At 46.3% G+C, this 20,935-nt stretch overlaps 1 protein-coding gene across 2 annotated transcripts in view; it reads left to right on the top strand.

Moving 5' to 3' along the window:
• Fam135b (family with sequence similarity 135 member B) overlaps positions 1 to 20,935 on the top strand; it is a 303,172-nt gene that overhangs the window by 264,607 nt on the left and 17,630 nt on the right. For both annotated transcript variants that reach the window (XM_047556813.1, XM_047556820.1), the window contains 5 exons: positions 1,551 to 1,706; positions 2,532 to 2,605; positions 10,342 to 10,496; positions 15,790 to 17,770; positions 20,115 to 20,281. In XM_047556813.1, the coding sequence (XP_047412769.1) occupies positions 1,551 to 1,706; positions 2,532 to 2,605; positions 10,342 to 10,496; positions 15,790 to 17,770; positions 20,115 to 20,281 (2,533 nt within the window). The remainder of the gene's footprint in view (positions 1 to 1,550; positions 1,707 to 2,531; positions 2,606 to 10,341; positions 10,497 to 15,789; positions 17,771 to 20,114; positions 20,282 to 20,935) is intronic.

A 20,935-nucleotide genomic window follows, 5' to 3' on the forward strand; every position in this document is an offset into this window, starting at 1 on the left:
ATCCAACTTCTCCTTCCCTCTTTTTCTTACTGTTAGTTCCCTCTGGCCACCTGATCTGCCTTCGTAGCATCAGCCTTCAGTCCAAGGACAAGCAAAAGGGCTGCCATGTTTGTTTCAGGCGTTGCACTTAGATCCTCCTATGTATCACTGTATCCAAAAGAGTCACCTGCTGTGTATGCTTTTTGAGGAAACTGGGGCACAAGACAAATGTGGGAAGCAGGGTTTGGAAGGGCTGTAGTCGGGTGCCCCAGTCCTTTGGGCTTGTGCACCCACCTTGGTATCTCCACCACTGAGTTAGGCAGAGGCCCTCTCTCACTCATCCTGTGTCTATCCAAGTGCCCGAGACATGGGGGATAGCCCCTGCGTACTTGTTATATAAACAGTGAACCCTAGAGATTGGTGTCAGGATTTGACAAATGGATGCCTGACACTCCTCAAGGACACCTTCTGTCTGCTCACCTCTCCAGAATTCAGGGTACTCCTCAAGAACTTGGTGGACCCATTTCAAACTGCAGCTCTCCAAAGTGTGAGATCTTCCTCAAAGGCTCCAGGCCCACTCTAGGCTGACTCCTAGCTTTTAAAATCAAACTGAAACCCTCCTTAAGTAATGTGGGGTGATGGTAGGGAGATGGTGGTAGGTCAAAGCTCTGGAGCCCCCGCCATGTTCAAATCACCCAGCTAGTTAACTGCCATGAGGTTATAGACTATCTTCTCTCAGGAGATATTTTTACTCCCCTGTGGTGGTGTGGGGATGTGGCTTTGTGGTACTATAGTTCTCTGGTTGAATCCCGTTTGGTGTGAACTTGGGCACTCTATTTATTCACTCTCATTTTAGGTTCCTATAGAAGGATGCTTAAGATACCTCCACCACAGGGTAGTAGTGGGGATTCTATGGGAAGATATGCAAAGTACACAGCACTCTACCTGCCAAACGATGGGTATTGTTAAGTGAAAGCCATCATGACTGCAAAGACTGAGTTTGGAATCTAATGGGACAGAATAGAGTCCAGTGTGAGGATTTGCAGTGCTTGGAGGGGTTGGGAGGATGGGATGAACGGTTTTCAGCTGAATGGTCATGAAGCAAAGGTTCACAAAGGAGAAGTTACTGGACCTGGACACCAACAGGCAGATTAAATTGTGTCAAGGGTCGGGGTAGAGCCATTGAAAGAGGAAGCCGCTGTACACAAGAGGAGAGAGAAAACATCAAAGGTGCAGGACATTTCCAGAAATCTAGAATTAAGTTGTGCTTAAAACATACCTAAAGACAAGACAGAGGGGGGGAGAGAGACTGGTGGTGGATGGCAAGTGATCTCGCGTGTGAGACTAGGCCTGGATGTTGTTTTGTAGACAGGAACTACCAAATAATTGATCAGTGCCGTAACTATTTTAACTTCCACATCCAAAATGGTTTGATAAGGTGATCCTGTGAGTCTTAGGAGGGTTGAATATAATACCACTGGTGTGCAGAAGTTCACCAAGAACAGGGAAGTCAGTGAAGACTCAGTAGCCCAGTGCAGTGGGGACCTGATTGCTGCCTCTCTTGCCTCCAGATGCTGAACAATCCAGAGAAGATAGCTGAGCAGATAAGTAAGGATCTCGCCTGGCTCACCTCTCACCTGATGGCTCTGTGGACACAGTTCCTGGACACGGTGACACTGCACTCCCAAGTGACCACTTATCTCACCCAGGAGCACCACACCCTGAGGGTAAGTTGTGGCGTTAACTTCCTACTTACAGGAAGGAAGTTCTGCAAGTGTCAGTTCACTGAACCGCATAGGAACTGGGACTGTCCCAAGCTCTAGGTTTGAGGACTGATCCTGGCCCTACAAGCAGTCTGACATTAGGAGCTTATATAGCCACAAAAGCCTTTGCTCCATCCTTCATAAAATACCAACCTCGTCCTTATCATAAGGGATATTGTAAGCACTTTACAAAGCATTTGAGGGGCTGGGAATAGAGTTTAGTGGTAGAGTCCTAGCCTCGCATGTGCAAAGACCTGGGTTAGATCCTCGACGCTTCAAATAAACAAACCAAAATAAAATTGGAATAAGTATTTTGGAAGGGAAGGCATTGCTCTTAGTGTATTTCTCTGTCACTAGCTCGGGTTCCTACGGGAAGGTACTGATGCATAATGAACTATGTTGGTCTTCTCAAGTAGAGAAAGAAGAACAAATATCTGAGGATCAGACCCACAAAGTGCTCAGCAAGCACACTCACAGGGCTGGATTTGGAAAGTCTGTTCATTCTGCATTTATTTATGGTGACTGTTTGCAAAGATCTTATATTCTAGTAGAAAGAATAAAACCTACATATGAAAATGATAAAAAGCAATGTAAGAACAGATTCATGAACATGTACTAAACTGGGTCTATAAACCAGGGCTGGGCTAAGCGCTTCAATTCAGACCTCCAGGTGTATGCTAAGTTTTCCTTCTTTTAGTGCAGAACTCTTACCTCTTTGACCTTCAATTCTAAAAGAGGAGGCCACAGCCACCTAAAGAAGTGAGCCATTTACCCCGTTTTATTCTTCAGGTCCGAAGGTTTTCTGAGGCCTTCTTTTATATGGAGCACCAAAAACTCGCTGTCTTGACCTTTCAGGAAAATCTGTAAGTAACAAATTGCATGCCTACTTTGCCCTATAAAGTAGCCCCCCAAGACGGTCAACCTCCTTTTCTTTGTTCAAGCTATCTTTTCACTTTCTGGCTCTGCTTACCTCTGCACCTCAGTCTGTAGAGCCAGGCAGGCCAAGGACTCAGACAGGTGGGAGAAGTCAGCAGGCGGAGGTTTCTTTTGTTGAGTGTCATTATGCTTCTATAGACAGAATCAAGACTCGTAGGTCCTGGAGGACATCTGTGCTGAATCCTCTGCAAAATGAAACTGAAGCAGGTGGTGTGGCCATAGGCTACTTCAGAAAATACACAATCTGCTGGAGATGCTGCAGTAACTAAAAATGCATTTAGCATAATAATTAAGGCTGAGCTCCCTAATTAAGAGGACTGAGGAATTTCTAAGTTTGTCACCTTTCAGAACACATGGAAAGTCAGAGCATGCATGGGAGATGAGGCCATTGTTCCTCAGGGAAGCCCTGGTGAAGAGGGGCAGAGATCCCTCCAGGGTCTTTTGGCTTTTGCTACACAAGTCCACCTCCTTCTGATGTTTCTGAGTAATAGTTTACCTCAAAACACGAAGTGGGTGGAATGATGTTGGAGATGCCAAGTGAATCCACCAGGAGCAGAGCTTGAGGCTCTGCTTCGACGGGCTGGACCTGGAGAGCTCCTGTGCCCTTCTGTCAGCTTGTTTTCTCCCCGGGCTTCCTTCTGTTTGCAAAGTACAGTGACATTTACAGTTTGCTCTGTGGGTTCTGGAGATGAGCTGGGGCACCAAGCAAACACATTTGCATGTTGAATCCGCTTGTCTAGAGATCCTGAGAGTCTTTCACTCATCGGTTTAGTCATCCACTCCTTCCAACCTCCAGCTAGAACTGAGTGAACACACTTTCCAAAACTGACTACAGAGGAGCAAGTCTGACAAGGACAACGTAACTTTGGGGGCCACAGCACACAACTGAAAATCAGGACAGCTGCAGGAAATGGTCTCCCAGAGTCACTAGGAGGTTAGCCTTAGATGGTCTCCAGGGACACCCACTAGTGGAAGAGACAGATGTAGCCCAGGGCTCCCAGAAGAGCTTGGCTGGAACTGCAGTCCCTTGTGCAAAGTGCAAAAGCTGCGGCACTCAGACAGCCTGAGTTTCAGACCCTGAGCCTGTCTCCTCCTGAAGAGAGGAGAGAAGGTCTTTCTGAAGATGTGACATTGGAATACAGGCTGGGGTTAGAGCAAGAGTCACACTGTGAAGTGGGGGAAAGTTGGGCTGGTGATTCAAGAACAGAACGTCTTTGAAAATCAGCAGCAACAAGATCGGTGCAGTTAGAGTGGAGTGGAGGAGCAGGCAAAGCAGGAGGAAACCCCAGAGCAGCCAGAGGCCGGGCCCGTGTGGGGCCTGAGGACTAGGGGCACAGGCGAGCCTTAGGGTAATTTCAGTTAATACTTTTTTACCTGCAGATGAATATGGACCTCAGCATTTCAAATCTCATTACATGTCTTGAAATACTGATTTTGCAATTTACAATACCTGCGGCAGGAATCCCACAAGTTACTGAATCTCTTGTACCCGGTTTCTTAGATGTAAAAGGGAGATTCCTTCCTTCAGGAAAGAACTATTTAGCATGGAACACATGCCAGACAGTTTTGGGTACTGGCTATTCTGAGTGAACCAGAGACAAATTCCTTACCTCGTGGGGCTTTTATTTTAGTGGTGGAAGTCAAATAAATAAATATGATTTGCCCACTAATGATGTGCATGGAGAAATAGCTCTCAGTGTGAGAGGGACAGACAAGACTAGTTTAAGGAGCTGTCAGAGAAGGTCTCCCTAGGAAGGTGGCCTTAGGGAGGAGAATCAGGTGCAGATTGGGCCTGCAGATACTCAGTCCTGCAATGGAGCTGTCAGAGGTTAGAGTAGGTTTTAAGAATTCAATTAGGAAGAGACATTAACTTAAGGCAGAGACTAGGCTACACGATCTCCTGCTCAGGAGGAAAGGAACTGTTAGCAGGCCATCAAGGATAAGATGTACAGAACAGAGAGGGAGAGGTCATTTCAGATGGAGGAAATTTGCAGAGAAAAGGCCCAGGGTGCTGTGAGCAGGGCTGAGACTTGGGGCAGGTGCGCAGGACCGCAAAGCCAGCAACTGTGTACGAGAAGGGTGGGCTCCTGTGGAGAGGACGGAGCCTCGGGGAGGCTGTCCTGTTGACAAAGGAGGCACAACTGTGCTCCGGAATCAGGGTGGACGTGTGGAAGTGCCGAGGGCACAGGCCAGCCCATCTTGTTCAAGCATGTGCTAGGTGGTGCTTCTCCAAGCAGAGGCCACTGCCACTTAATGGACTGCCAGGTGAGTTGGGCAGGCTTGGAGCAGCACTGGTGAATGTCTCAGGCGAGGATAGGACAGGGCGGGATGGAAGGGGTAGCAGCAGCCTGGAGTTAGTGGAAACGCTTCTTTGCACACTCCACTCCTGGGTGTGTGTAGCTGTACTGGGTGCCATGGAGAGGTTGACCTCTGACCCCAGGTGGTGATCTCCAGGGCAAGAGCTGATTGGGACGAGTCCAAGCAGTTGTGCTATATGTCCCTCCTTCTGTCTCACCACCATCTCACTAGTGCTTTTCACACCGGAAGCTGGTGCTAGGGGAAGGTTGTTGATGGCCATAGGTGGATGGACATAAGGCTCGGGGAAACCTACACTGGTGTATTAATTGCCATAATGTGATCATCAAGATATGCCTTTGATGTTTACATGCTCCCTGTCAATACCTATAACTCTGTAACTTTTTAATAAACATCATCCTGCAACAGGGTTGGCCTCAGCAGGCGTTTTGCCTACCTTCAGGTGCTCATAACCTGTTGAGATTGTTCTAGTAAGAAGCCATCCAGGTGCGTTTACATGCCTTGGCTTGTTCAGTGCTCTCATTTGCCTATGAGGTAGGCACTGCTGTTCTGCTGTGAAGAAGAAACCTGGGCTGAGCGAGGTTCAGTGACTTGTAGAGCTCACAGCAGAAGAGGCAGAAATGGGCCCTGTTGGAGTCCAGAGGCCACACCTGTAGTCCCCATCCTATGGCTCCTCTGGATTAGTCAAATGTGTGGTTTCTAACTTCTAAAGTAGAAGCGTCTGTAGGCTTGGGCTCTACTCCTGGAGTCAGGGTAAAGTGGCATCAGGAGGCGATGCACCAGACCATTGTCCTTAAGACTTCTCCCAGCTTGCTGTTCAGCATGGCCAGGCGGAAGCCCGGGGATACCTGCTGAGGGCAAAGCTGTGAGTGCCCCTGGCACCACACAGACAGGTGGGCTTGCATGCACGCCCAGTGCCCTGAGTGTCATGCAGATGGAGAGGAAGGGGCTGGGAGCTGAGCACCAGCCATGCATGGAGTCTGCACACTCACAGGCAGGTGGGCAAGGCTGACCCCCGCAGGCTTCGTTCCACGTTAGTGTCTTCCCTCGTACATGCCTCCACAGAGGGCGTGCAGCGGAGGCGTGTGGAGGAAGGGGACTTTCACCTCCATCTCCAAACTCCTTTCCTGTGGCTTCTCGCCTGTCCTCAGGACTCCACAGAGGGTCTGGGCATATGCGGCCCTCAGTTTCCTTTCATACACCATGTTGATTAACTAACTCATTCAGCACATTTTTTTATTAGAGCTTTATAGTTATGCACAGTAAAACTCATACATGCATAGGAATTGATTTCCGTTCCTGATGCCCCTTTTCCCCTTCCCTCTTCCCTCCTGCCCTCCCTCCCCTCTCCCATTCTCCTTCTACTAGACTCCTTCACTCATCTACTAATTTACATTTGATTGTTTCTTTCTACCTATGCATAAAGGAGAAGCCCCGTCCTGTATTTATACATGCACGTTTCATGAGTTTTAAGAGTTAATTCTGCTTTGCCTCCCCTTACCCGAGCCTTTACGCTGTTTCTTGGTCTCCTTCTATGCTACTCATATCCCTTTGTCTTTATGTTTTCTTATCCTTCCCTCCCCATTTCCTTTACTTTACTCTAGTTCCTGCATATGAGAGAAAACATTTGACCTTTGAGTTTCTTTTTCTTGTTTTTTAATTTTTTTATTTGTTCTAATTAGTTATACATGACACTAAAATGCATTTATGTATTTTGAAAAATCATACATAAATGGAGTGTAATTTCTCATTTTTCTGATTGTACATGTTGTAGGATCACATTGGTCATACAGTCATACATGTACATGAGTAATAATGTCTGTTTCACTCTACTATCCTTCCTACCCCCATACCCCTTCCCCTCCCTTCACTTCCCTCTACCTAATCTAAAGTAACTCCTCCCTATCATCTCCCCCTGCTTATTATAAATTAGCATCCACATATCAGAGAAAACATTCGGCCTTTGGTTTTCTGGGTTTTGCTTATTTTGCTTAGCATGATATTCTCCAACTTCATCCATTTACCAGAAAATACCATAATTTCTGAGTTTAGCTTATTTCACTTAGCATGATAATCTCCATTTCCATCCATTTATCAGCAAATACCATAATTTTGTTCTTTTTTTATGGCTGAGTAGAACTCCATTGTATGTATATGCCACAATTTCTTTATCCATTCATCTATTGATAGGTCTCTGGATTGATTCCATGATTTAGCTATTATAAATCGTGCTGCTATAAACATTGAGGTGGCTGTATTGCTGTAGTATGCCAATTTTAGACCATTCAGGAAAATACCAAGAAATGGGATAGCTGGGTCATATGGTGGTTCCATTCTTAGTCTTTTGAAGAATCTCCATGCTTTTTTCCAGAGTTTTCTTGCTAGTCTCCAGTCCCACCAACAATGTAGAAGTGCACCTTCTCCCCCATAAACTTGCCACCATTTATAGTTTGTATTCTTGATCATTGCCATTCTGACTGGAGTGAGATGAAATCTTCTTGTAGTTTTGATTTACATCTCCTTGATTGCTAATGATGTTGATCATTTTTTCATATATTTGTTGGGCCTTTGTATTTCTTTTGAGAAGTTTCTCACAGATACTTTTGATTGCCCACTATGTGGAGGCATTGCTCACTGAATTTGGGATGCATCAGTGAACAAAACGGATGCTCAAAGAGGAAGATGAATGTTCAACAATACGCATTATAAATCAACAAAGCGTGTAGTATGTTAGAAGGTGATGGATCTTGTAAAACAGAGAGCTGTGCTTGGGCTTGGAGGAGGCGGGCAGGGCAGTGTTCTTGTTTGGTGGACGCTGTGGAGGAGGGGGGCCATGCCAGGAGTGCTTCTCTCCACTGGCTGCAGTCAAGCAGTGTCTGGGAATCCCTAAGGACCTTTGAGTCAGGGGTCTCCAGAGAGACAGAAAAGAGGGATGCAATCATAGAGAGGTGTATGGGAAGGGCATACTAGTGGAATTGATCGTTCCTTTATGGAGGTCAACAAGTGCATCCATGGTCCATGTGCAAGCTACAGGACCAGGGAAGGTGTGAGTAAGGCTCAGTCCATGTCTGAAAATCTCAAGGCCCCAGGGAAGCCGATGGTGTAATTCTTGGTTCCAGGCCTAAGTCTGGAGAGCCTGGGCTGCTGGTGTGAGTCAAAAATCTGAGAATCTACAGCTCTGATGTCTAAGGGCATCCTGGTTCCAGAAAAGAAGGCAAAACATTTCCCTCCACCTTGTTGTTCCGTTCAGGCACCCAGCTAACTGGATGGTAGCCATCCATGTCGAGGGCAGATCTTCCCCTCTCAGTCACCAACTCGCATGCCGATCTCCTCTGGTAACACCCTCACAAACACCCTGGGCAGCCCATCTTTCTACTCTAATGCCAGACCACCTGCACTTCCATTTTAGCTAAAGCACTGATAATAATGGTTGGCACGATTGAGAATAAGCATGCCTTACCAGCTCTCTGGGTATTCTTAATTCCGTCAAGTTGGCATCCATAATCAACCATCGCCAGTCCACCCTTTTACAGTTGGGCACCCATATGCACCTCTTCAAATCAATCTTGATAAAGAAGATGACAAAGTTGTGGTTCTGCCTGCCACTCTCCTGCCCGTGCCTCCAGGGAGTTTCCGTGCTATGTGCCAAGCCGGAAGAGGGTCGGGCAGCTCCCCTGAGCCTGTCTGGCTAAGCCACAGTGTTCCTGTGGCTGTGTCTAAGGATCACACACAGCCTCTTGACCGAGATCCTTCTCAGAGGCTGTGGCCAGAGGCTGGTGCTGGTTCTTTTGTGCCCCTTGGCAGTGCTGCCATTTCTCAGCATATGCTGAGCATTGCTTTAGGTACTCGGTCATGTCCACCAGAGCCCCCACAAGAAGCAGTGTTCCTGCAGGAGATGGCATTGCTCCCTGTGTCTCAGAGCAGACACCCATCGTCTGTGCTGCTGTGTTGTGGTCCCTGGCTTCAGCTCTTGCTTTCTTCTTGACTGTGAGCTGCAGACCTAGGTGCAAGTCCAAACCCAGTCGTCCACATCCGCCCAAGTGCCCTGGTGCTCAGTCGACATATTCATAAATTAAAAACTGGTTGGAGGTTCCAGATTTAGATGGTGTTGCAAAACACAGAAGTGACTGGAAAAAAAAATCTAACTTTTAAGAGAAGACATTTGAAGCACTAAATACTTAAAGAGTTAGGAAGTTACAGCAGCCTTCAGGGCTTTGAAGAAGAGAAAAAAATTCCCTTCTTTACTTTTGTGGGTAAAAATCCAATTGAAAAGTAAGAAAATAAAATACACATATTTAATTTTTCTTGACACATATATAAAATAATATTGACTATGTATGTTTAATATGCATGATATGAGGTATCTGTACTTTAGATGCACTTATGTGTGCGTATGCTCATCTCACAGTGCCTGTTAGTGAAGGTGCTGGTTGGAGAAGCTGCTCTGAGCTCCTGCAGAGCTCCCAGCCCCTTGACTGATGGACAGGGGCAGAGGTTTTGCATAAATGCAGAGTGAACTCAGGGCTTGCAGGGTCTAGGCTGCTTCAAGAGAGCCACAGAGAGTCGGAAACTAGATACGCATGCCCTTCTACCAAACTCACCAACCACATGAGGATGCCCTCTTCTCTCAGGGAAAAGAGATTGAGTTGTTATGGGAAAAAATAGTGGAACTTTAATGTTTTTCTTTTATGAGGAAAAAATAAACTCTCCCTTCCCACAGTCATGTAGAAGAAGGCAATAAATATCTTGCGACACCACAGCATTTTAATTAAAATAATGATTAACTGTCATTAATGATTTCTATTGGTGAAAGGATGTTTGTGTCATGAAATAAAATATAGCATTTTTAAAATCCTAGGTGGAGTCATTGAAAAATATGGCTCCTGAACTAGGGAAACTTCCATCCTAGTCAAGGATGCCAGTGTACACGTCGTAACCCATACAAAGCTACTTCGGATGGTCTTTCAGTGAAACATACCAAAATACGGCTCAGATTCAAAGTGGTACAAGGTAGAGAAGCAAAGATAAAGGTTTCGCTCCAGAGTTCCAACTGAAAATCACTGGCCATTCAGAAACTCAGCCTACATCCCACTAGCATGATATTCATGATGTTTCCCTAAATGGCCTGTGACAGACCTCTGCGTTTCAGCTAATTCTGCCATTCATGACCTCTAACCCCAGCACCTGGACCAGGTCCCAAACATAGCAGACTATGGTTCTGGGGACTGAGTGGGTGGGAGGGAAAAAAGGAAGACCAGAGTCTGCGAGAGCTCTCCTGAACGTTTCCCTGGGATTAGGGGTGTGGCGAGGCTTCCCTGGATGCTCACCCTCTCCGTGTTCTCCTCAGCATACAGACTCACAGTCAGCTGTCTCTGGACATCCGGAATTCGGAGTACCTCACCAGCATGCCCCCGCTGCCCGCAGAGTGCCTGGACATCGACGGTGACTGGAACACCTTGCCAGTTATCTTTGAGGACAGATATGTGGACTGCCCTGCGACAGGTTCGTCCTCCATTGTCTCGCAAAGACTCAGGAGAAGGCTTTCCACAGGGTCCTGGTGGTCACTCAATTTGTATCCCAACAACAGTGGGACCAAGGGTCAGTTCACAGAGGGGAACAGAATTAAAGTGGAACTAATTGAAATGAGGTTATTTCAGGGACACTGATAAATCAATCTAACAAAGGACCAATTACAGTAAAAACCCCCTCCCCAGTCCTGTGGGGCAAAGTTGAACCTAGTGCCTGTTTTCATCTATTTCCTCCCCACAAGGCCCCCATGCATACACCAGTGTGGCTTGGAAGTACAGGAAAGTCCTTTCTTATTTCAAGTGTGCAATTTAAACATAAAGTCACTTCCAGTTGAACTTTAATGATTCTGGGTTCAAATTCTCAAAAATGCCTGCTTCATGCCATGAATCAAGCAAAGCACTCAAGAAAGCAAGCTGCCTAAGGATATAGATTCATGAGATGGACCACTCGTATCAGGGAGAAGAGAAAACGTGTTTGTCCTCATTGGCTGGTGCTGCACTTTGTCAAGGAACTCACATGTCAATGGGGAAAAGTGGAGGTGGGGGCAGGCACCTGGATGTGCAGTGAATGTCTGTTCTCGGTCCCTCCCACAGCCCTGACTCGAATCCCAGCCAACTAATATACCTGCATGTCTTCAGGGCCCAGGAACTGCTAGGCACACCTTGTGCTGAGGTTTCAATGCTCTCTCTTCTTAATCCCATAAATGACCTCAGAACTTTATTTCACAGAGAAGAAACCCAGGCAAGAGGAGCGTGAGCCTCTTTTAAGGACCATGTGGCTATGAGCCAACATTCCAACACATTCCCGGACTCTAAAGCCCATGCCCTGCCTTGCAATCTCCCCTGAGGAGCTTTAATCTATCCTGTTAAGCCTCAACATTTACATAAGGGGCAAAGGGGCTAAATTTCAAAGGTGCTACAGTCTGAGACTTTTTGGATGTCCATAAATCTAGGGGACTTCCAAGGACAGTGCCACCTTGCAAATCCGTAAATCTGGTTCTCAGTTGTACTCTGACATCTAGCGTTACCCAGGAGTATGACAGCTAAAACGTACACCAACCTAGCCTGGGAAACACATGGATGTATCCACACTTAAGTGTCTGTGCATGTGTGCCTGTATGTATGTCTGTAAGTTCATCTTCCTTATCATTCTTCAAATTATCTATAGGAAATTTGAAGTTAAAGATTAAATGAACTAAGTGCTCATTATCAGAGGCTGTGACATCAGGGTTCTCAGGGTTCATTGTGGATTGTCCTTCAGTCTTTCTCCTACACATCCTGATCCATATCCTGGTGATTATAAATGTCACTCCTTCAACTCACATGTGCCATTTATCACACACCTTTGCTTTCTATAAGTCAGCTTCGCCTTATCTCCTGGCCTCCCTCCTGCAGTCCTGGCTGGAGGCTCAACCTCAGTCTTTGGGGGCTACCCTCCCCACCCTTCTCCCTCCACCTCACCTGTCAGCACCCTTGAGCCTTAAACAACCTCAAGGCCTGGCTGGGGGAGGCCTATTTAGGAACATGTGCCTGTGCCTGTTTCTCTAAGCTGTTCATTGTCCACACCTACATGCTCTTTAGGGCCAGTATATCTGCAGCTTCTCTAAAGGACTTGAGGCTGGACTCCAGCACACTTGTCTCTTCTTCCTAGAAGGACCACAGGCAGGTACCCTGAGCTCAGCTGTCTCCAAGAATCTCTTTCCACACGCCTTTGAATTGCTGTGCACCCACCCCCCACACCACTTTCCCACCTTATGTGTCACCATGCAAAACTCAAAGCTGGGTTTGGCCTTCTTGTTCCTTCACAAAGTAAACTTTGGCACAAAGAACTACTTCCTCTTTCCTCTAGAACCTGGTGGCCTTGCTATTTATTCCTTGTCCTGAGATTGTGAGATACACTTGCAGTCATCCTTCGGGGGTGGTGTGAAATGGGAAATGAAAGAGTTCCATTTCCATGTTAAAATAATAGCACTGACTCAGTTCACCACCGCACCATGACTTGACTCTCTTCTGGGTACCACACACTCAGCAAAGCGTCCTGACTCTCTGTCATCCCCCACTTCCCTCCTAGGCCTCTGCCCATGGCAATTGAACGGTTTGCCCAAAGCCTCAAGAGTCCGACAGACTGAATTGAGTCTTTTTCCAACAAAGTTAACTGTACAAAGTTGGAAAAGAGTAGTGATTTCTACCTTACAATGACAGATGTGAACAATGGACAGATGGCAGACACAAAGCAATGAGGAATTCAAGTTCCTACTCTATCTGTTGGTGTCTGACTCTAAACCCATTCTCTTGGAATTAAACCCTTTGCCCCTCTCCTTTTCTCAGTTGTAATGGAGAAGCTACATTGTAGTCATATTTGCAACCCACTTTCTCACTGAACTTCCTGTATCCCACCTTATGTGTCTATGATAAATCTGAGAAAGACTTTTTATTCCAAGAATCAACAACCTGTAAAGTCAAGTCTGACTCCATATCCACACATGCACTGAGTTGACCCACATTGCAGGTTCCCTCCACTTGCCTGAACCCAGTCCCCCTTCCCTCTTCACATTGGCTCCATCTGCATAGAAGCTCATCACTCACTGCATCCCCCAAAACCTTTGCCCATGATGTCCCCTGACTAGTGTGCCTTACTTCCTTTCCTGAAGAGCTTAATTGTATTCCCCAGAATACTGCCCACTTTCAATTCTGTTTGGTTTCATTTCCTTTTTAAAAATAATAGTTTATTTTAGAGTAATTTTAGGTTCCCAGCAAAGGAAGGATGTAGGAAAAGGTATAGCTATCCCATGTGCTCCTCACCCCACGGGCACAGAGCACCTCCCGTCAGCATCTCCCAGCAGAACACTCGTTGGAGTCAGGACATCTTGGCACTGGATACCTGGATCACTCTGGGCTTTTCTCTGGGCTTGAATAAATGCCTGAGTCTGCATCTCCACCATTACAGTGTCCTGCAGAGTTTAACTGCCCCCACTTCCCTGTGCTCTGCCTGCATACCCCTCCCCACTCTTCCCTAGAGATCAAACAACCTTTCACTGTCCCCACAGCTCTGCACAGTCCACGCAAATTCAGAGGCAGAGAAATTCACTCTTTAAACAGATGTCCAAGTCCCCACTCCCTAACTGGTTGCCTCGTCTGGGGATTACAGACACTGAGCATGTCTGTACCATTTGTGGTACCAAATGATATTGAGGTGATTTTTTTCCAAGTCATTATGATCAATAAGCACAACATCTTTGTTTTGCTAGATTTCTGTTCTAGTCTCAATTTTTTTAAAATTATTTTTTTCTAATTAGCTGTACATGACAGTAGAATGCATTTACACATTTTGGTAGCTCATACATAATCAATTTGTTTTATACACACAATTCATCCACTGTGTCTTAGCCACAATCCTGGCCCAGGGGCTATAGAGAGTCACATAAGACCAACTTCCCTGGAGCAGAGACGAGATGCACAGACAGGACATGGCGTGGGTTGGGTGGGGTGTGCTGCACCTGGCCTGTGTGGAGGGACACAGGATCTGCAGCAGGGATGTGGACCTGTCTGTGGGCTGAGGGGAGCACTCGGGGGAGGCGAGTTCCTCATGCTCTCTAGAGGCTCAGCTGTGCCATTTCCTGACCAGTCCCAAGTTTCACCGAGACTCATCAAGTGATAAGGTCTCAAAGCCTCACATGGTTTTCAGATAGTGTCTGGAGGATTTGCTCCATGGTGACATTCAGAACCAGATAGAGAATGCAAGTTTTGAAAAGAAAGTGAAAACATGGCTCCCCCTTTCTTTGTTTAGTATGTATGGAAATTGAATCGCATCACACGGCTTTATCAGAGCTGCGATGCAGGCAGGCGTAGGAGAGAGAGTTACTCTGGTCCAGCTATTATGTCTTAGAAGGGGAATAGAGAGATGAAGACCAACAGAGGCAAACAGAGACAGAGGCAAGGAGGAGGAGGGAAGGGAAGGCTGAGAAGGAGAAGGGAGGAAACACTGAGAGAGGGAATAGTGTCTGCTAAAGAAAGGAGAGAGAAAAATACCATGCTTTGGCTCCCTGCAACCTGCCTGTGAAGCTCAGTGTGAGTCTGGAAGCTTCCTGTGCCATGACTGTCACATGGGATGATTAACCTGGTTGCAGAATTCAAACCTGACAGCATTTTTCTGGACAAAATGGAACTCTTCTTCCCCGTGTGTCCCTGGTTGGTGCTTTGACTTTTTGGTCACAGTGGCTCTGGCTCCCTAAGGCAGAGGAGGTGAGCAACGATACCAGGAGCTTTGAGACCCCAAAAAGTTCTCTGGGGCCCTGCAGTTGGAAAATGACCACACCAGGAGGAAAACAGGTCTTCTGGCTCCGCGGCTCTCTCCATCCGAAACAACTGCAGGAAGCAGGAAAGTGCCTTTGTGTTCTGACTTGAGACCCATTAAACACACTTTCATAAGTGAACAGTGAATGAAAGTGATGATCAGACACTACCTTAGTGCCACGCACACCAGGCACTACCGAGTCAGCTCACACTCACACTGAAGCACCATCCTGACAAGCTCAACTTCACTTCAGATGCACACACAAGCCGAGGGGCTCGGCCACCCACTCTTGTAGCCAACAGCCATGAATATTGGGTTCCCTTCGCCCCCTCAGGTCCAGTAATTTTCTGGAATAACACAGAACTCAGGAAGGGACAATACTTATGATCACATTCTTATTACAAAGGATACAAGTAAGGGCTAGATGAAAACAGAAACAAACACAATAAGACTCCAAAGAGGTCCGGAGCCTGAGGTCTGTGGACCCCAGAGAGGAAGCTTCAGTGTTCTCAGGACAAGTCTCCCTCCTAGAACATCTCTCCTGAGCCAATGAAGGCTTCCTACTGGTGCTTCATTACATGGGAAAGACGGATGGACCACTGGCCACAGTGCTAACTCCATCTCTCCCCAGGGTCAGACTGCTGTGACTTGACTCTGGGCCCTAAGCCTCTCTTTAGTTGGTTGGTCCTTTTGCCAGGACCAGCTGCCATCCTGATCAGCTTATTAGTATAAACTATTTAGAAACTAATAGTATAAACTATTTATGAGTTAGCAGGTGAACATAAATTCTCTGGACCCCCCTGGGGGAGAAAAGATTTCTATGTCCTGGGAAATTCTAAGAATCTCCAGGAGAATATTCCCTTAAAAAAGAAATAAAGGACTGCCAAATTACTTTTTACAAGATTAACTATTTGCGTAACTTGTGAATATAGATTTGTAAATTGTAATATAATTTTCTTTTTTTTTTTCGTAGGGCACAATTTGAGTGTTTATCCTAATTTCAAAGTTCCAGCTGTAAGTCACACAATAACGAATCTAAAAGATAAAGAAGAGAACCATATTGTAAATAGAAAATCATCTTTTAGGGGAGACCTTGTCTTATCTACTAGGAAACCACCTCAGATGGACTCTGATGGTGAGGTTACTAGGTGTCCAGGGTCAGATGAGAATGTAACCACAGAAAATTCTGTGGAAGTGTGCTCCGAATCTCAGGTGTATCTGACAATTGGTGAATTCCAGAACAAAAAAGGTGCGCCTGAAGATGAATGTTGGACTGGTCAAAGGTCTGAAGTCAGAACATACCCACTGGCAGATGTGAACATCCCTAGGAGGAGTTCAGACCCAGAGGATGCACAGTCTCCAACACTGACTTACATTGAGGTGAAATCTAGCAATAAGAACACCCACAGAGCTGAGCCCATGGAAGTCCCTAATGAGAGGAGAAGCCCTAGGGACAGTTATAGGACAGTACCAAGCAAAGCAATAGCAGGTGGAAATCACCAAAATGCCATCTCTTTAGACAAAGCAACTGTCCCTGAGTTAAGTACTCTAGGAAAGGGAGCAGACCCAGAGGGTAAGCCAGTGCTACTGAGCCTGAGGCTCACCCCTGCTGAGCCCTCACTAAGCGCTACTGTGACAGAGCCTTTGGATCCTCGGTCTTCCTTCCAGGACCCTCACACAGAAGAGCAGGAGGAGCTGTCCACGCTGTCTGGGGCCATCAAGAGGTCTTCTTCTATCATATCTGACTCAGGCATTGAGAGTGAGCCAAGCTCAGTGGCCTGGTCTGAGGCCCGAAGCAGGGCCCTGGAGTTAGCCAGTGAAGTCCTGCACCAGGCGGTTCGAAGACACGCGCTCCACAGGAACTCCCTGGAGGGTGGACACACAGAAAGCAACACCAGCCTACCAAGCGGCATCCAGGCCTCTCTCACCTCCATCAGCTCTCTGCCTTTTGAGGAGGAAGAGCGTGAGCTGGCGCTCACCAAGCTGACCAAATCTGCATCTGCACCCCAAATCAGCAGCCCAGAAGACTCAAATGAAGGTGCAGACACTATGAAGAAAAAGGGAGGCTTCGCTGAAGCTTTGGAAACGCAGAAGAGCAAAGGGTCCCCCGAGCATAGTTCTCAGCTGTGTGGTGGGTCTGGAACCAAGGACGCCAGGGCAGGTCAGTCCCTCATGGAAGCAGTTTCACATGCTGCCACACAGCAGGACCCTGGTTACATGGACATCCCCAAAGGTAAAGAGAACCAGTTGGAACTTCAAGGCCACCATCGTCTAGATGGCAGGACTGAGAACACCCCAGATGTCGAAACCAAAGGTCTTAACTTAAAAATACCACGTATTATAGCGCTTGAAAATCCCAGGACCACGTCGATGCATAGAGCACTCGTGGAAACCCCAAAGGGCAGACCTAAAGACTCGAATGCGAGCAAACACATCCTCTCCAACAGCAGCATCTCAGAAGTCGGGGAAACGTCTCACCATCTGGTGCCTGAATTCAGCTGTACGTCAGCTTCTGACCCCGTCACCCTGAATCCGGAGCGCAGTGGTGCGCCTGGCACCGTGGACCACGTGGCGTTGCGTAGAGGACCTAATGCCTTCCCGGAGGTTGAACACAAAGCAGGCACTGTGTGCCCCACTGTGACTCACTCCATTCCCTCCCAAATTCTGAGAAACCAAGAGCTGAGGACGGGCGCTTCCATCATGGGTCCCCCGCTGGCCTCTGCAGAGACCTTTACTCTGGACAGCCTGAAGACGGTGGAGGTTGTCAACCTGTCTGTGTCTTGCACTGCCACCTGCCTCCCCTTCTCATCTGTGCCCAAGGAGACCCCTGCCAGGGCCGGACTCGCTTCCAAACAGACCCCAGTTCCCATTACCCATCAGCCTCTGGGGTCCTTCGGGGTTGTTTCTGCCCATTCGAGCAAGCTGGAGGAGGACGTCAGTGAAAGGATGTTCAGGTGAGCTTGTGACGGGCACCTACCCAACCACTCTCAGCTTCACCCTCTCTTTAAAAGTTGAGATATTTGTTTTCTGAGGTGAGTCATCATATAAGTAAAAAAGGTTGACTAGTATAAGGAAGTAAAACTTACCAATAAGCCCACCTCTGAACATCACAGCTCCATAGTAAATTCCTCCACAATTTACTGCGGGCCTTCATATTCACATAGGATGTGCTCTTTATGCAGAAGTTGGATTATTCTGACAGTTCCTACATGTTTTGCTCAACTTAATAAAATATGAGAATTATCTTTCTATGTTTATAATTCTGTCACATCATAATGTTGATGTTGCCACAGTATTCCAGAAGATGAACAAACTTCTTGACAGGTGGACATTTAAATTTTGTTCAAGTTTTATTTTGATGCACATCTCCCTTGTGAATGCCATAATCACTCTGTCTTTGCACGTTTTGAAAGGACTTTAAAGAGCCAGTGAGGGGATGGAAATTCTTTACCAGGTTTGCCTCACGAGCCTCCTTTAGGACTGAATGTCTGAAGTACATGGCTCCTTCGGAAATGCCAGAATCCACTCTTCATCCTGTGGAGGGTTTCTATGCACATCTCTCCCCTACTTATAAACTATTTATTTGATAGAGTATAAAATAGAGTCATTTCATCAATGTATCTCATCTTTTTACTTTTTTGCAAACTATTGTTACATATTACCCATTAAGTCCCAAGTTTAAAATTCTGTGACTATCACAACAAAATTGGCACAGGTGCATTAAAATAGGTTGAAAATCATAATCTAGAGTTCATATGTATCCTTATATACATTTTCATATATAGATGAAACCTGTGTATTTTCACATGTTCTAAACAATTATCTATTACTTTTCTGAAAACAATGGAGCTCCCAAAACATTTTATTTATTTCAAAGTAACCAGAAGTGGCATATTGGTTACTGACTCGGTTTTCATAGGTGTCTTATACATAGGATGATGTGACATGATGGGCTAATGATTTCCTTCCAGGGCAACTGCACAGTCAGGTCACATCTGACCTTTTCTTTAGTCAAGAATCCTAAATACCTATCAAATGACCCTTGTCATCAACCCAACAAGTGTATAGCAGACATCCAGTTGAGTAAAGGTGATGATGTGTGTGTGTTCCGTGGAGCCAGGAGGATGGGTCTAGTTTGTCTGGGGACAATGGCTATCAATAGAATGGTGGCCAGGAGAAGCATCTTACAGGAGAAGACATCTGCACTGGGGTACAACATTCCAGAGTAAGGACGATGTTGGGACAGTGATGATGTGCCTAACAGAGAGGAGTGCAGGGCAAACAGCCCTAATGTGAAATCCCAGATCCAACATGCTCCGAAATCCAAATCTGTTTATTTTTTTGTTTGTTTGTTTGTTTGTTTATGCCAGGATAGAGGCCAGTCCTGCAGGTGCTTGGCAAGCGCTCTACCCCAAGCCAAGTCTTTCCCCGAACTCTTAGGATCCTAGGCTTTTTGAGCAATGACATCACGCCTCAAGTAGAAAATTCCACATCAGGAAACTGTTTCATGTACTTCAGTTTATGGGTTTAAGACAGATTATCAAATAATAATGAATTCCATATTTAGACTTGGGTCCCATCCCTAAGATATCCAATTATGTATAGGCAAATATCCCAGAATCAAAAAAAAAAAAAAAATTCCTAAAATCCAAAACTTTGCTGGTCCCAAGCACTACAGGTGAGGGACAGTCAGCCCGGAACAGCAGGTGTCAGCACCAAGTTTCTGATGGTGGCACTCGGTTCCTAAGTCCAAGGTCTTACCCAGCATCTCCTCAGGAAACCACACAAGGAGCCTCAGAACAAGGTGGGAAGGGCGTTTCAGGCACAGAACTGCGTGCACAATGCTCTGCCCTGAAGACAAGCCATAGAGCTTGTGCTGGGCATCATAAGAAAAGTGTGTGTGCCTCTGGGGGCTGGAGTGGAGGCAGACGAGGCTGGAGGAGCAGGTGGAGGCCAGGCCATGGTGGCCTTATATGTCCAGGGAAGGACCTTTCATTCCAGGGACCTCATTTTAAAGATTGCCTGAATTCTTGGAGCTGGATAAAATCTTAGAAGTCCTCTTTGATGCAGGAACCATGTAGAAATCCGTACAACTGAGACGCTTTGTTTTCCTTGGGTGTTTTCCTGCCTTCTTGTTCAGAACAAAGCTTTGTCCATCAGCATCTCCCCTGAGGTCTTGTGCCCACTCGTAGACACTTGGCTCAGGGATGCTCATCACTCCCACATACCAGCCCCACTCATTTCCTGCTCGACATGGAATACACAGCTTGGCTTGTGATTAATTAGTGTATTCTCCAGTTTTTATCAGGCCAAAGAAAAATTTAAAAAAGAACTGAAGATTGAAGGATTTCTGTACAGTGACTTATCTGTACTAGCTTCTGATATACCATATTTCCCACCAGAGGAAGAGGAAGAAAACTTGGAAGATGGGATTCACCTGGTCGTCTGTGTCCATGGCCTGGACGGTGAGTGCCAAGTGTTCCCTCCTCAAAGTGCTCTACTGTCTGCAATTTATCATAGCTATGAATTCACTCAGATCAGGGATCTATTAAAAATGTTCACGTAGCCACCATGGAATGGATTAATACAGCAAGTCCAGGAAAATGGCATGGCCTTGTTCTAAAAGAAAATATCTCTGTGGCACAAGAAACCTGTTGAGGAAATAAAATATGTAAATGAATCCAGAGAAGGAATGACAGGAATAAATCAGTGGTGCATAAACAGAGGACTTGACAAAATGGATAGTGAATGGAATGAATGTTCAGAATGAAAGAAAAAATGGAGTGAATGAGTAGGTGAAGTGTGGTTCTGAGTACGTTAGTTCCGTGCATGGATAATAGGAATGCAGGAATTGATGAGCTCCTGAATTAAGACATGGACGAGTTATAAAAGAAATGGAATACGAGGAATAAAGGGATCTTGAGGAGGTCGGTTCAGTGGTCAAGACTGCCGCTGTCTGTTCCTACTCACCTCTTATCTTCAGGCACCTTTCTATGCCAGAAACTCCCCCGAGTTCTGGGATTGGCAAGGACAAAGAATAACGTTCTCACTCATCCACTCAGCATCATGCATGACCAGTGACTTAGGTGATGCTAAGTCAGGAGGAGGCAAGCCTCTCA

The sequence above is a fragment of the Sciurus carolinensis genome, chromosome 1 (assembly GCF_902686445.1).
Source record: "Sciurus carolinensis chromosome 1, mSciCar1.2, whole genome shotgun sequence".
NCBI lineage: Eukaryota > Metazoa > Chordata > Mammalia > Rodentia > Sciuridae > Sciurus > Sciurus carolinensis.